Source organism: Lycium barbarum, chromosome 5 (assembly GCF_019175385.1).
Source record: "Lycium barbarum isolate Lr01 chromosome 5, ASM1917538v2, whole genome shotgun sequence".
NCBI classification, from domain to species: domain Eukaryota; kingdom Viridiplantae; phylum Streptophyta; class Magnoliopsida; order Solanales; family Solanaceae; genus Lycium; species Lycium barbarum.
In genome coordinates this window covers 17,475,526-17,489,503 of record NC_083341.1, presented here as the reverse complement: position 1 = coordinate 17,489,503, position 13,978 = coordinate 17,475,526, and the positions used below count along the sequence as shown (strand labels likewise).

Below are 13,978 nucleotides of genomic sequence, written 5' to 3'. Positions count from 1 at the left end.
TTCTTTTGTAACTATACACATTTGACATCTTTGGAGGATTCTTTAATCTTTTCTGTTACGTATTCGATACTCATATTAGAGTCCGACCAAATTTTAAATTCACGCCGAAAAGTCCAACATTAGTTGTAAAGATATTCCCTAACAAAAGCAACTCCACATTCCGTGCCCGAGCTTGAAGCCATACATACTACTCGATCGCAACCTTTTATTGGTTCCACATGAAAGATTTCATTTGCATCAAATAAAGTTATTTTTTTCTACCAAAAAAAAAAAAAACTTAAGATATTTTTTTATTTTAGAAAGAAAAAGAAAAGAAAAGAGAGTTCAATTTTTTGGGGAAGAATAAATAAAGATAGATTTTTCTCCTTTTTTTTGTTCTTTCTCTAATTTGTTATGATGTTGGATCAATTCAGACACAAAGGTGACCTCAGACCAACTGGAGGCTCAATTTAATTGTTATTGCAATACAGCAAGTTCATAGGTAATATTCAAGGTACTCTACCAATTGGATCTTCTAAAAGTTAGTTGGTGCCAGTTTTCGAATTTTATTTAGTGTATCACTGATAAAGCCAAATTTAGGTGATAAGAGTGAGATAGATGTTTTAAGAAAATTTTGGATTCTATCGCTTTTTGAAAGTAAATTACAAATTTCTATATCTAATTTGTGTAGTAATATTTGCGACTAATTGTATAAAATGAAAATGGCGGGGTTCAGAGTAATCGATCAAATTTAAAACTTATTTTTATTACCATGTTCTACTCTCTTATTGTTGTTAATGTCAATATTAAGCTTTCACTGGCCATCAACTTTTTCTACACAAGGTTGGATTACCAAGATTGGACAATTTCAACAATCTTAGGAAGAGTTGTCTTAGTCATCCTTTAAAAAAGATACAAGTATATATAGTGACAGACTGACAGTATAAAAAAAAATTATGTGCATAATTTAATAAGGGTAATATTATGGATGGTCACTCAATTTTCACTTTATTGCAATAAAATTACTAAACTATTTCAAGTAACGAAAAAGTCATTCTCCTTACATAATATCACGAAGTTCACTATACTATTTTGTTGTAACTAAAATGTGATTCAACTTCTTGTCCTAGTATCAAATACAGTCATTAGGTGACAAAAAGAGATTAAAATATAATACTTAGACAAAGCAAGTTGAAAGACCTCTTGGTTACAAAAAATTTGCTTAGTGACTTTATATGATATTTATATAAAGTTGAATGTTTTGTTTATTTAACAAATAATTTAGTGAGTTATGTGATATTTAAACAAAGTTGAGTAGTACTTTTGTCATAAAAAATAATTTAGTAACTTTGGTGCAATAAAATAAAATTTGAGTAACTATTCGTAAAATTACTCCAATTTAATGTGTGATAATATGAATGTAATTTACTTTAATTCCTTTTTAGGTTCATAGGGCAGTTACTCCCTTCGTCGTACTTTATGTGACACTCTTTTATTTTTCAATCTCAAAAAATGACATTTTTCGTAGTTAGTAATTTAACTTTATATTTTTCATTTTACCGCTAATGAAATGATTTATAGCCACTGAAATCTCTATAACTTACGAGTTTAAAAACTCTTTCTTTTTCTCTTAAATTTCGTGCTCAATCAAACACTTTCATATAAAATAGGATGGCGGGGGTAATATGATTTATTTTCAAAGAGATAATGGTCAAAATTAAATACACCTGAACTATCACTTTTTTGCGATTATCAGCTATGCCCTTTTTTCTACCTGAAATATGATCACCTACTCCGTTTCCTACCTAACTTTCACCATCTACGTATTACAACACACTTAATTGAGTAGACGATGATAGTTCATGTAGGAAAAGGGAACAACTGATAGTTGGCTTAATCAACTTTGATGTATGTTTTAATACATCAATGGTGATAGTTTAGGTAGAAAAAGAGAACATCTGATAGTTGAGGTGTAAAACTCGCAAAAAAGTGATAATTCAAGTGTGTTTTGATTATTAATTCTAAATTAAAACCTTTTCTCATCAGTGGGGGAAAAGAGGACAATAATTTGACTTGGCTTCTTTCTCAGCACATAATTTTTCCTTTTTGTATCCAGCTGGAAACGACAATGCAAAATCCCAAATAAAGGAGAATATAGATCTTTTTTTCCTTCTCTTTACGACACATTTTATGTCATTTGCAAACAGTTATGGATCTGTTTTGGTAGGAAGTAAAGGGAAATGAAGAAAGAAGATCTTTGATCAAATGATTGGCTTTCTCTTTGGCAGCCATAACGGAAAAGAATCAAGTTGGACATTAACGGCGCAATATTTCCAATTTTACATAATTACATTTATGAGTTTATAAAAAAATTGGAAGAAAAAATTAGAATGAAATTATAAGATGGGGAGTCGAACTCTAGTAAATAAAATGAAAGGTCACATAACCAACCAACTAACATTCTCCGTTATGAAAAAGTTCAACATATGAGCGGCATTCCACCCCCCACCCCCACCCCCACCCCCACCACCCCCTTTTTTTTCCAAAAGCTTTTACAAAGTGAAGTTGCTAAGACTTAAGCTGGTCCAGTGTCTAATTACAAGAAACTCATTTTCTTCTATAGTCTAAAAAGATGCATTCCTTCTTTTAAATGGGAAAATACATAAAAAAAAAAAAAAAACTCTAACGTATAGCCAGATTAATTATGACGCACCCAACCTTTGCGGGCGACCTATTACCCCCCAGTCTTAATTTTTCAGTATTTTAGTACCATTTTCGACTGACGTGGCAAAAAAAAGGAAAACATTATGGCGAGTGAAAGCAGTAAAAATATTTTTTATATTTTAATAAAAATTAATTTTTAAAAATTTACTTATATTTTATCCTCTCACCCACCCTCCCTCTCTTCCACATTTCAATTGTTAAATGCAATTTATTTTTCTCTTTCTTCTTCTTTCTCCTCAACCACTGCCGCCGCAGCTGCCACACCGCAGCAGCAGCAGCAACAGGAGCAACAGCAGCAACAACACCAATATGAAAATGGGTCTGACCCATTAAAACATAATGCCATTTCGGTGGAGGAGATATTTTGGTGTTTGATTTGCCTTCAAATGAATGTGTGTGTTAATGGAGGAAGAAAATGGGTTGAATGTGTGTGTGTTAATGGAAGAAGAAAATGGGTTGAAGAAAATGAGTTTTAATGGAGGAAGAAAATGGGTTGAAGAAAATGGGTTGAATGTTTCTTGAAAATAAGCTCTTTATGATTGATGATTAAATTGAATGTGTGTGTTAATGGAGGAAGAAAATGGGTTGATGGATTTCTTAAAATGAAGAAGAAGAAGAAGGGTTTAGTGATGAAAAAGAAGAGTTTAGTGATGAAGAAGACAAAATTAATGGTTTAATGGTTAATTAGTGTAAATATAATTAATAAAAGAAAAATCAAATGAAAAAAAAAAGGAAAAGTGACAGTGACGTGGCAGCAGCGTGGCACTAATGTGGCGGAGAGTGTGCAACACTCTCCACTGTGCAACTGGGCTTCAATTTTTTTTTTGCCACGTCAGTCAAAAAATGGTACTAAAATATTAAAAAATTAAGACTGGGGGATAATAGATCGTCCGCAAAGGTTGGATGCGTCATAATTAATCTGGCTATACGTTGGGGGATTTTTTATATATTTTCCCCTTTTAATTCAAGATTTCTCTCAAGTTTTAAACATTTACTAATAAATATCCTTTACATGTGATAATTGAATGTTCACTAATTTTAATTTCTCGATGATTAAGTCAAGATCAAATGATTATGGAAGAAAGTATTTCTTTCCAATTGTCGTGTGAAATGTGAAGATGACAAATGAAACAAATTAAGAGAAAAGTGAGAAGGTTCGACTGACCTGTCATTTAATTAATATATTACAAACAACTTTATGAGAAAAAAGAAAAAGTAGATGGTATCATAAGCCATCATTTGCAGTTACCAAGTCATTTGCGTGTAAAATAATAACTCACAACTTGAGATGGCATATTATAATTGCAAGAAAGCTCAGAGAATAGGAAGACTCAAACAATTTTTTTCAGTAAGAAAATATTTCATAATAATTCACCCATCTTTTTTATTACAATTTTTTTAAGATAACATACTCTTTCATTCCCTCTTGGTCTTTATTGACAAAGACAACCATGGAAAAAAACAAGTTTGAAGTGACTATAGCAAGGACATTTTCAAGATTGTAGGGACCTTCTTTAGACTATAGCATCCATGGCGAATGCATTTTTGTTCAAGCGGTATCAGTCTATTATTACAATTTAATTTCTATGTGATATGGATATGGGACTAAGGGGTTATTTGGTACGAAGGATAAACATAACTAGTCGTGGGATAAGAATTTAGCAATTCCTTATCCCTTGTTTGGTTAGTAATCCTGGGATAAGTTATCACAGGAGTAAAAATAGTGCTGGGATAACTTATACTTGCCATAGGGTGGAATAAGTTATCCCTGGATAAGTTATCCCGGGATAAGGAAGAAACCTCTTCTTTTTAGAAATTATCCAATGTATAATACCTTTAGTCCAACATACCAAATAGTCAATAAAAAATAACTCCAAAATAACTAATCCAGCATAACTTATCCCAACGTAATTAATCTCAGCATAACTTATTCCAGCGTAATTTGTTTTTGAACCAAACGACCCCTAAGGTATTTTAAGACTTTGCCTTGTAAGTGCGAGTTTCATACACCCTTTAAATGATTGGCTAACTGCAGCTATTATTAGACATACGATCAAATTAATACTAATAGGAAAAGGAAAGATCAAAATCATCCTTGTCAAATCTTGATCTACAATGCTGTTTTCGTGCAACCACGCATTAATTTTTGGAAAATCCATTTAACTACCACAGCAACCAATCAATGAAAGATTAGAATGGCTTATTTGGACTTTGGATAAGTATTTGCCTTCCATCTGATTCAGAGTTGTAATGATCCATTAAAGGAAAACTTTTACTGGTGTGACCCCATCTCAAATGTTTGAGTATACTTCATTCCAAATAAGTTAAATTAAAACTTGATTAGTATTGGACGGATTGGCTTATGACCTGTGTTTAGCTTATCTTATCTCAACCCATCTCAGTCCAAATAATCTTTCACTGAGCCAATGACCCACCCATTTATTAATTTACCACATTTTAGTCCGACCAAAGTCAGGCCAACCAGCCTCTTCGACACCCCTAATATACAAAACCGGCACACGCATCAACCGGAGACAGAAGGAAACTGATGCACAAACACACACAACAAGAGGAGACAGAAGGAAACTGATGCACAAACTCAATCTGATGATCTGAGTGCTTGCACGCCCTACAGCTCAAGTGAATATAGAATAAAGTGTAATATTATTAATGTCCAGAAAAAAAAAATAGTTGACAATTGGCATAATGATCAGGAGGAGGAAAATCTCATGAGAGAAATGGAAAAGGTAGGATCCATAATCTTCTACATATGAAGGCTACTCAACAGAACAATCCTCAACAACAACAACATACTACATACCCAGTGAAATCCCACAGTGTGGGGTCTGGGGAGGGTAAAGTGTACGCAGACCTTACCCCATCTCGGAAGATAGAGAGGTTGTTTCCGAAAGACCCTCGGCTCAAGAGAAAACATGACGAGAAAAAGTTAGATAAGCACAAACAGTTCAAAGCAATACGAAACTAACGAAAGCGACAAAAGTCATGATAAAGCAGTCTGAGAAAAAGAATTAGTAGCTACCACAGATAAATATGATAATTGTGGTACAAGAAACAACATGTAGTTGCAAGAATCAAAGGACAAGAAAATGAAGATCAAAACTGCGACTACTAGTACGACGGGATACGTGGGACTACCTACTAGCCTTCTACCATAATCTGAGTTCTCCATAGCCTCCTATCTAAGGTCATGTCCTCGATAAGCTGGAACTGCGCCATGTCCTGTCTAAGCACATCTCCCCAATACTTCTTCGGCCTACCTCTACCTCTTCTGAAATCGTCCATAGCCAACCTCTCACACCTCCGCACTAGGGCATATGTGTCTCTCCTCTTCACATGCCCAAACCATCTCAGCTGCGCTTCCCGCATCTTGTCCTCCACCGATGCCACTCCCAACTTGTCTCCGATATCATCATTCCTAATCTTATCTCGCCTGGTGTGCCCACACATCCATCGCAACATTCTCATTTCCGCAACTTTCATCTTTTGGACGTGTGAGTTCTTGACTGTCCAGCACTTCACCCCGTACAACAAAGTCGGTCTCACTACCACTTTGTAGAACTTGCCTTTAAGCTTAGGTGGCACCTTCTTATCGCACAGCTCTCCTGAAGCGAGCCTCCATTTCATCCACCCTGCACCAATACGATGTGTGACATCATCGTCAATAACTCCATCTCCTTGTACAATAGACCCAAGATACTTGAAACTTCCTTTCTTTTGGATGGCCTGGGTACCCAGCCTCACTTCCACGCTAGCCTCATGTGTCACGTCACTGAACTTGCACTCCATGTACTCTGTCTTGGTCCTACTCAACTTGAATCCTTTAGACTCCAGAGTTTGTCTCCAAACCTCCAGCTTAGCATTCACTCTGTTGTGAGTCTCGTCAATCAGGACTATGTCATCTGCGAATAACATGCACCATGGCACCTCACCTTGAATTTGCCGTGTCAAACCATTCATCACCAAGGCAAATAAAAATGGACTAAGAGCTAATCCCTGATGCAACCCCATCTCCACTGGGAAGTGTTCCGAGTCTTTTCCCACTGTCCTTACCCTGATCTTGGCTCCCTCATACATGTCCTTCATCGCCCTAATGTACACCACAGGTACACCTCTAACCTCCAAGCATCTCCATAAAATCTCTCTTGGCACTTTGTCGTAAGCCTTTTCTAGGTCGATGAAAACCATGTGTAAGTCTCTCTTCATCTCCCTATACTGCTCCACCAGTCTCCTCACAAGATGAATGGCTTCTGTAGTCGAGCACCCCGGCATGAATCCGAACTGGTTCTCTGAAATAGACAAGCCTCTCCTCACCCTCATCTCCACCATCCTTTCCCACACTTTCATAGTGTGACTTAGCAGCTTGATACCTCAATAGTTGTTGCAACTTTGAATGTCACCCTTGTTCTTGTACAAAGGAACCATCGTACTCCACCTCCATTCCTCGAGCATCTTCGTCGTCTTAAAAATGACATTAAACAACCCAGTCAGCCACTCCAAACCTGCTCTGCCCGCACTCTTCCAAAACTCCCCAGGGATCTCGTCAGGCCCGGTCACTCTTCCTCTACGCATCCTACGAATAGCACCCTTAACCTCCTCTACCTTTATACTCCTACAATACCCAAAATCGCAACGTCTCTCAGAGTACTCCAAATCTCCCAACACAATGTCTCTTTCACCTTCTTCGTTCAAGCAACAGAACAATCCTCCAAAGTAACAAATTAAAAAATGGGAGAAGATGATAAAGAAAGGTACTAACCAAGTAGAGCATATCAAAAGTATGCTTGTTTTTGGGAAACAGGGAAACAACAGCTCATTTGGGTGTAAAACATATTTGAGATTAACCTCAAAGGTACATATCACTCTCATGGAGTGTAGCATGACGTCTGATAACATCAATGATACTAGTATTTGTTTTTGAGTACTTGACTAATTAAATTTTTTGCAGGACATCCTATATATGTAACTTCAAATAAAAAAATGTGTTGAAGATTAGCCTTGGAGAATGATTAGCACCCCATAGGATAGCTGAATTTGCTTGGATTGCAGCTCATAATGCATGCTTAACCCAAGACAATTTGCAGCAAGTACTACATTTGTGAAGAAGCTTTGGAATCTGTCAATAATCTTCTTTTACGCTGTAACTTCACTTGGAAGCTATGGTCAATGTTCCTCAATGTCTTTAATGTGGGATGGGTTATTCCTGGGAACATTCAGCAAACCTTGAGCAGCTGAAAGGGGCAGATATTTCTAAGGCCAGCATACAAGTATGAATAACAGATAGCTATCTGCATTTTCTCGAATATTTGGCTGGAAAGAGATGGTAGATTCTTTGTGAGGATTATATCACGCAAGGAGAATGAGGATAACATAATTTTTTTTTTATGCACTACATTTTTATTGAAATACTTAAATCAAAAAATCAAAAATAGTTGGCAAATGGTTAAACTTAAATCACTACTTTTATATCCTATACCAACATCAACCAAAAAAAAAACAGCTCCTTTATATATGATATATCTAATCAGGAGTAAATTTCATGGCAGTAACAGTTGACAATCTAATCAGGGGTAATATGTGGTTATGGTTCCGTCTTAACATAACTTATTCCCTTCTGAATGCTTGACTTCAATGCTGGCTTTTAAAACATCCAAAGATTCTTGTTCATAGTCCGTCAATCCATAGAGATCGGATGGAACCAAAGCTTCTACTCCATCATTGCCAAGTTTAAGCCTTGAGGCAAAGAAAGGAATCTTAGTCAAATCCGACTGGACATAAGCATACTCATAGACATCGTTGTCACCATTGAGTGCTCAGAGAGAAGATTCCACAAACTTTGCTGCTGAATATGCCATGGAAAGGGTAGCACTCCCTGTACCAGCTTTTGCCTCCACTACTTCTAATCCAGCATTTTGGATTCTCAAATTAATGTCCGTCACTTCTCCGTCCCTGAAAATAGTTGCTGGTTTGGTTTTAGAAAGTAAAGGCAGGATGGTAATCCCAGCATGACCTCCAACAACAGGGACATCTACATGAATGGGATTTACAATTTTCTTCTGGGAGACAAATGTTCACGCACACACAACGTCTAAGGTTGTAACGCCGAAGAGTTTTCTGGGATCATAGAATTCCTTTTTTCTTCAAAACTTCTGCAACAATTGGAACTGTAGAGTTCATAGGGTTGCTAATTATACGTACAGATACATTAGGCAGTTATCGGCCATTGCTTCGCCCATTTTCTCCACTATTTCAGCATTGGTGCTGAATAAGTCATCAGGGGACATGCTTGGCTATAGCTGAAACTAGCAGCCACTATGACTATATTTGCACCTTTAAGACTGTCGTCCAATCCAGACTCTCCGGTGAAGCGTGAAACCTGAGAGGAAGTGTTGCAATGACTTGATCAACTGCAACTCCTTTGATATTTTGTCGATCATAAAGATTCACTAGTGAAACTAATGGTGACATTTTCATTAGAAGTACCAGTAGTTGGTGGCCTACACCACTTCCGACTCCAAGAACAGTCACTTTATAAGATGAGTGACGGAGAACATTAACGGCTACACAACTTCCTGCCATTTCTTTCTGTTTTACACTCTTTTTCTGAAGGTTTTGTGATTAATATACAAGCATCAACATTAGTTCTTATAAGAGGCTATACAAAGTGTGTGATTGTTGAAGCACATTAGGTGCATGATGTGTGTTTTACAATGTACAATAGGATACAATAGGATGATAGGTTATAGTTAGGTTGGAAATGTAGGATGTGTGTTTTACAATATACTCATGTAGACTAATGAATTAACAGTGGAAGCTGATTTAGGTATATGATACATTTATCTGGTATGTTTCTTCTCTCTAATCTTGTAAGGAAGCGGATCATTGTGACCATTTAAGAGCCAAGTTACAATTCTGAAAAATAATACTATTATTAGCTTTGACTAAAACCAACACATCTACTGACAACACATATTTTTAGCAGGAAACTACATGAGCAATCCATTCGGTACAACACCATTCTTAGAAGTAGAAGAAAGAAATAGGAAATACCTCGAGGTAAGTAAAGCAGATGAAAGAATTAATAATCGAGTTTGATGCCTTCTGTAGTCTTTTCATGCTTAGCTAGTTTGCCTCGATTTTCATCCAAGGAGATGAATTTGACTCTGCATAACATCATTTCATCAATTATCAAGATGAAGGCATGGAAACTTTGAATTTTGGAATATATATGAAACCTGTAGCTTTGCTACAAATAAATAATACAATGCAGCAGAAAGGGGACGACTCATTTCACCCCTTTTTCTTTTGAGAACATAATGCACATCATTTTAAACATGTTCAACTTTGATCTCATCTGAGCCTATTAAGGTTTACAAACAATAAAGTCAAAACTCTGTTGGCAATCCTGCTTGAGAAACACTTACTTGGCGATCCACTTCTACCCTTAGGATAAAAAGCAGCCAATTTTACCTCACTGGCTTATCGATAAACTTCATTTTCTTTATATAAATCAGGCTAATCCTAAGAAGAGTCTTTTCTCAGTCAACCACTACCCAACAAGCATTAAAAACATTAAAGAAATTCAAGAGACTTGAACGCAGGAGCTGATTCCCTGAATGACTCAAACAGATTGTGATAAATTGTTGGTTTCTTGCTATCTATAGTTACTTTTCTGCTCTGCTTTACCCTCTATCCTCTGAAGCAGCATTCAAGTCTTTTTGATGCATATCTTCAGTAGAAAGGTGATTAAAAATTTTGGAAAAAATAAACTAAAAACTGAAAAAGAAGAATCACTTATTTTTGTAATTACATAATTTCAACAACTTTCCTCATATGCTTCTTTGCAAAAAGTAACTTCGTGAGTCTTTAAATATTTAATCAAAGCCATAGAGTTGTCAAAGACATCTGTGCTTGAAAAATGGTTTAACACTTACCATCTGAACAGACGAATTGTCTTTTTGGTATGACAATCACATTATGCAATTGCCCACTTCAAGGCCTAGACCCATAGAATGCTAACCAAAGTGCAGATATTTCCTTAAAATTTGCACAAGAAAACGTCTTCAGTCCATATTAATGAAAACGAGCTTTAGGATCCTATCCAACTGCTTCCTGGTTGCTTTAACACTCCACATTTATTCATCAATTTCCTCACATTAGCGGAGTCCTCCCAGTTCTCTGCACTGGCATAAATATTGGATAAAAGCACATAAACCGAGGGGTTATTCTTTTCGGTCTCAAGCAGAAACCCCGCAGCAATTCTGCCTAGTCTAACATTGCCATAAGCAGCACATGAACTGAATAGTGTCCACCAAACAGTGGAATCTACATCAACATGCCTATCTTTAATCAGTTTTTCTGCCTCATCAAGATACCCAGCCCGACCTAGAAGATCGACAATGCAAGATAAGTGGTCTGCTGTAGGCTCTATACCATAGGTACGAACCATAGAGGTAAAAACCTCAATGCCTTTATCAATTAAGCCTGAATGGCTGCAAGCTGACAGAACTGCATTAAAGGTGGTGTTATCTGGTTTGACCCCACCTAATTCTTGCATCATCTCAAAGCAAGTTATAGCTTCCTTGCCTTTCCCATGCTGAGCATAGGCAGTAATAATCGAATTCCAAGAGACTACATCTTTTTCTATCATCATCTGGAACACCTTTAGAGACCAATTCAACATTCCACATTTTGCATATAAAGTGATGAGAGCATTTCCTAAGGATATTTCTAAAAACAATCCAGATTTGAGAGTGTAAGTGTGAATCTCCTTCCCTTGTTGTAGAGCTGAAATGCTGGCACAAACACTCATAATGATGCTGAGAGTAAAAGGGTTAGGCATCAAACCTTCTCTAACAATCTCAGAAAACAGGTGCAAGCAATCCATGGGTAGTCCGTTTAGATGACAACCAGAAATCAATGTGTTCCAAGAGATCATGTTTCTAGGAAACATGTCATGAAAAACTTGATAAGCCTGTTTCATTTCACCATGCTTACAGAAGGCAGAGAGCAGTGCGTTAGATACTTCAGTCTTCAAGATAAGTGCCTTCTTTAAAACAACACCTAAAATCATTTCAACAACTACCAGAGATTCTGAGCTCGCTAGTATGCTTCCTATTGTAAACTCATCTGCCTTTATCCCTTCCTTCTGCATCTTGACGTATGTGAAAATTGCTTCTCTCCCCAAACTATTTTGGGCATAGCTCGTAATCATGGCATTCCACGAAACATTATCTTTCTCCTTTAATCTTTCAAAAACTAAAAAGGCTGCATTCACGTCCCCACAACTTGCATACATGGTTATAGTTGCATTAGCTATAGATGTATATTTTTCTAAGCCTGTTCTCACAACTTGAGTATGCAGTTGAGAAGATATTCTAATACATGAATATGAACTCATTATGCTCACGAACGTGAGCTCAGTGGGTCTCAAAGAAAACATTTGCATATCCTTGAACATCATTAAGGCCTCCTCAACTCTTTCCATACTCACTAAACCAGCGATCATTGCATTATACGTTACATGATCAGGCACTTCATCCCCAGCTTCTTGAAATACTCCAAAAGCATCGAAATCATTCTTACAGTTAAAATACATCGTAACCAACGCATTAATCACCGAAGCTCTAGCCAAACACCCCGTTTTAATGACAATCGAATGCACTTGTCTTCCAAAATCCAATAACTCCAAATCACACAAACTTAAAACACTAGCAAAAGCATAATTATCACATCTAACACCCGAAAAATGCATTCTTTTAAACAAATCCAAAGCAACCCCGTGACACCCGCTATCAGCACACCCTGTAATCATCGCGTTCCAGACAGCCAAATTTCTCTGCGGCATTTCATCGAACACCTTACAAGCATACCCAACTTCACCCAACTTAGTACAAGCAGACAACAACGTTGTCCATGAATAAACATCTGGAGTTTCAATTTCCTTAAATACCCTTTTCACTGAACACAAATCTTTCGACTTGGAATACAACGAAAGGAGTGAATTCGATACGTGAGAGTATTCTTTAAGTCTTGTTTTAATGGCAAATGCGTGTAGCTGGTTGCCGAATTTAGTTGTGTGATGTACGATGTTAGAACAGGCAGTTAAGGTTGTTGAAAGGGTATAATGGTCTGGTTTTAGCTGATTGGAAGAGTGGATTTTGTAGAAGAGGTGAAGAGCATTCAAGAATTGGTGGGAATGAGTAAAGTTTGAAAGAAGGCAATTGAGTTTGATGAGTTGTTTTGTGTTCGAGCTTTCAGTTATGGTAGTTAGTTTGTTGTAACGCGTCCAGTTCATTCTACAATGACTACTAATGGCAGTTATGGTTGTTTTTTTCGTTTAGTAAGAGCATGAGACGTGACTTTTTAGAGCTGAAACTAAAGTTTTAAAAGTTGAGAGGTAAATATAGCTTTAAAGTATGACGATTGAGATATATTTGTTATAAAAGTATAACAGAGGGCAGATATAGCTTATTTTCGATAATAGCGGGGAGCAAATATGACCCATAATTTTCAGTTTAGTAAATACTAGTCTCTCGATACGTGTTTTGCACATGAACTTTTCACCGACCCCAAATCTTTCGACTTGGCATAGAATGAAAGGAGAGAATTCGATACGTGAGAATATTCTTTAAGTCCTGTTTTAATGGCGAATGCGTGTAGCTGTTTGCTGAATTTAGTGTGATGCACGATGTTAGAACATGCGGTTAAGGTTGTTGAAAGGGTAAAATGGTCTGGTTTTAGATGAAGGGAAGAATGGATTTTGTAGAAGAGGTGAAGAGCATTCAGGAATTGGTGGGAACGAGTAAAGTCTGAAAGAAGACAATTGAGTTTGATGAGTTGTTTTGTATTGGAGCTTTCGGCTATGGCTGTTACTTTATTGTAACGCATCAAGTTCATTCTACAATGACTACCAATGGTGGTTATGGCTGGCTTTTTTCGTTTAATAAGAGCATGACACGTGATTTTTTAAAGCTGAAAATTAAGTTTTAACGGGTGAGAGGTAAATATAGTTATTTTTAACGGGTAAGAGGTAAATATAGGTCTGAAGTATGACGGTTGAGGTATATGTGTTACAACAGTATAACAGAGGGCAGATATAGCTTATTTTCGGTAGTAGGCGGGGGCAACTATGACCCTTTTCCGTTTAGTAAATACTAGTCTCTCGATACATGCTTTGCACATGAACTTTTCACCGACCCCAAATCTTTCGACTTGGCATAGAACGAAAGGAGTGAATTCAATACGTGAGGGTATT

The 13,978-nt window shown here is 36.7% G+C and overlaps 1 protein-coding gene and 1 pseudogene across 2 annotated transcripts; both read right to left on the bottom strand.

The window, feature by feature from the left end:
• Positions 1–5,293: 5,293 nt before the first annotated feature.
• LOC132640588 (malate dehydrogenase, chloroplastic-like) lies at positions 5,294–9,300 on the bottom strand (annotated as a pseudogene).
• On the bottom strand, positions 5,294–13,507 carry LOC132640585 (pentatricopeptide repeat-containing protein At3g49740). Of its 2 annotated transcripts, XM_060357227.1 has the most exons (3): positions 10,656–13,507; positions 9,772–9,884; positions 5,294–9,097 (listed from the first exon to the last, which is right to left on the bottom strand). In XM_060357227.1, the coding sequence occupies exon 1, from the start codon at positions 13,016–13,018 to the stop codon at positions 10,811–10,813; it is 2,208 nt and encodes a 735-aa protein (XP_060213210.1). In that variant the 5' UTR covers positions 13,019–13,507; the 3' UTR covers positions 5,294–9,097; positions 9,772–9,884; positions 10,656–10,810. The 2 variants fall into 2 exon arrangements, with proteins under 2 accessions (XP_060213210.1, XP_060213209.1); XM_060357226.1 differs by having other exon boundaries at positions 5,294–9,884.
• Positions 13,508–13,978: the final 471 nt, after the last annotated feature.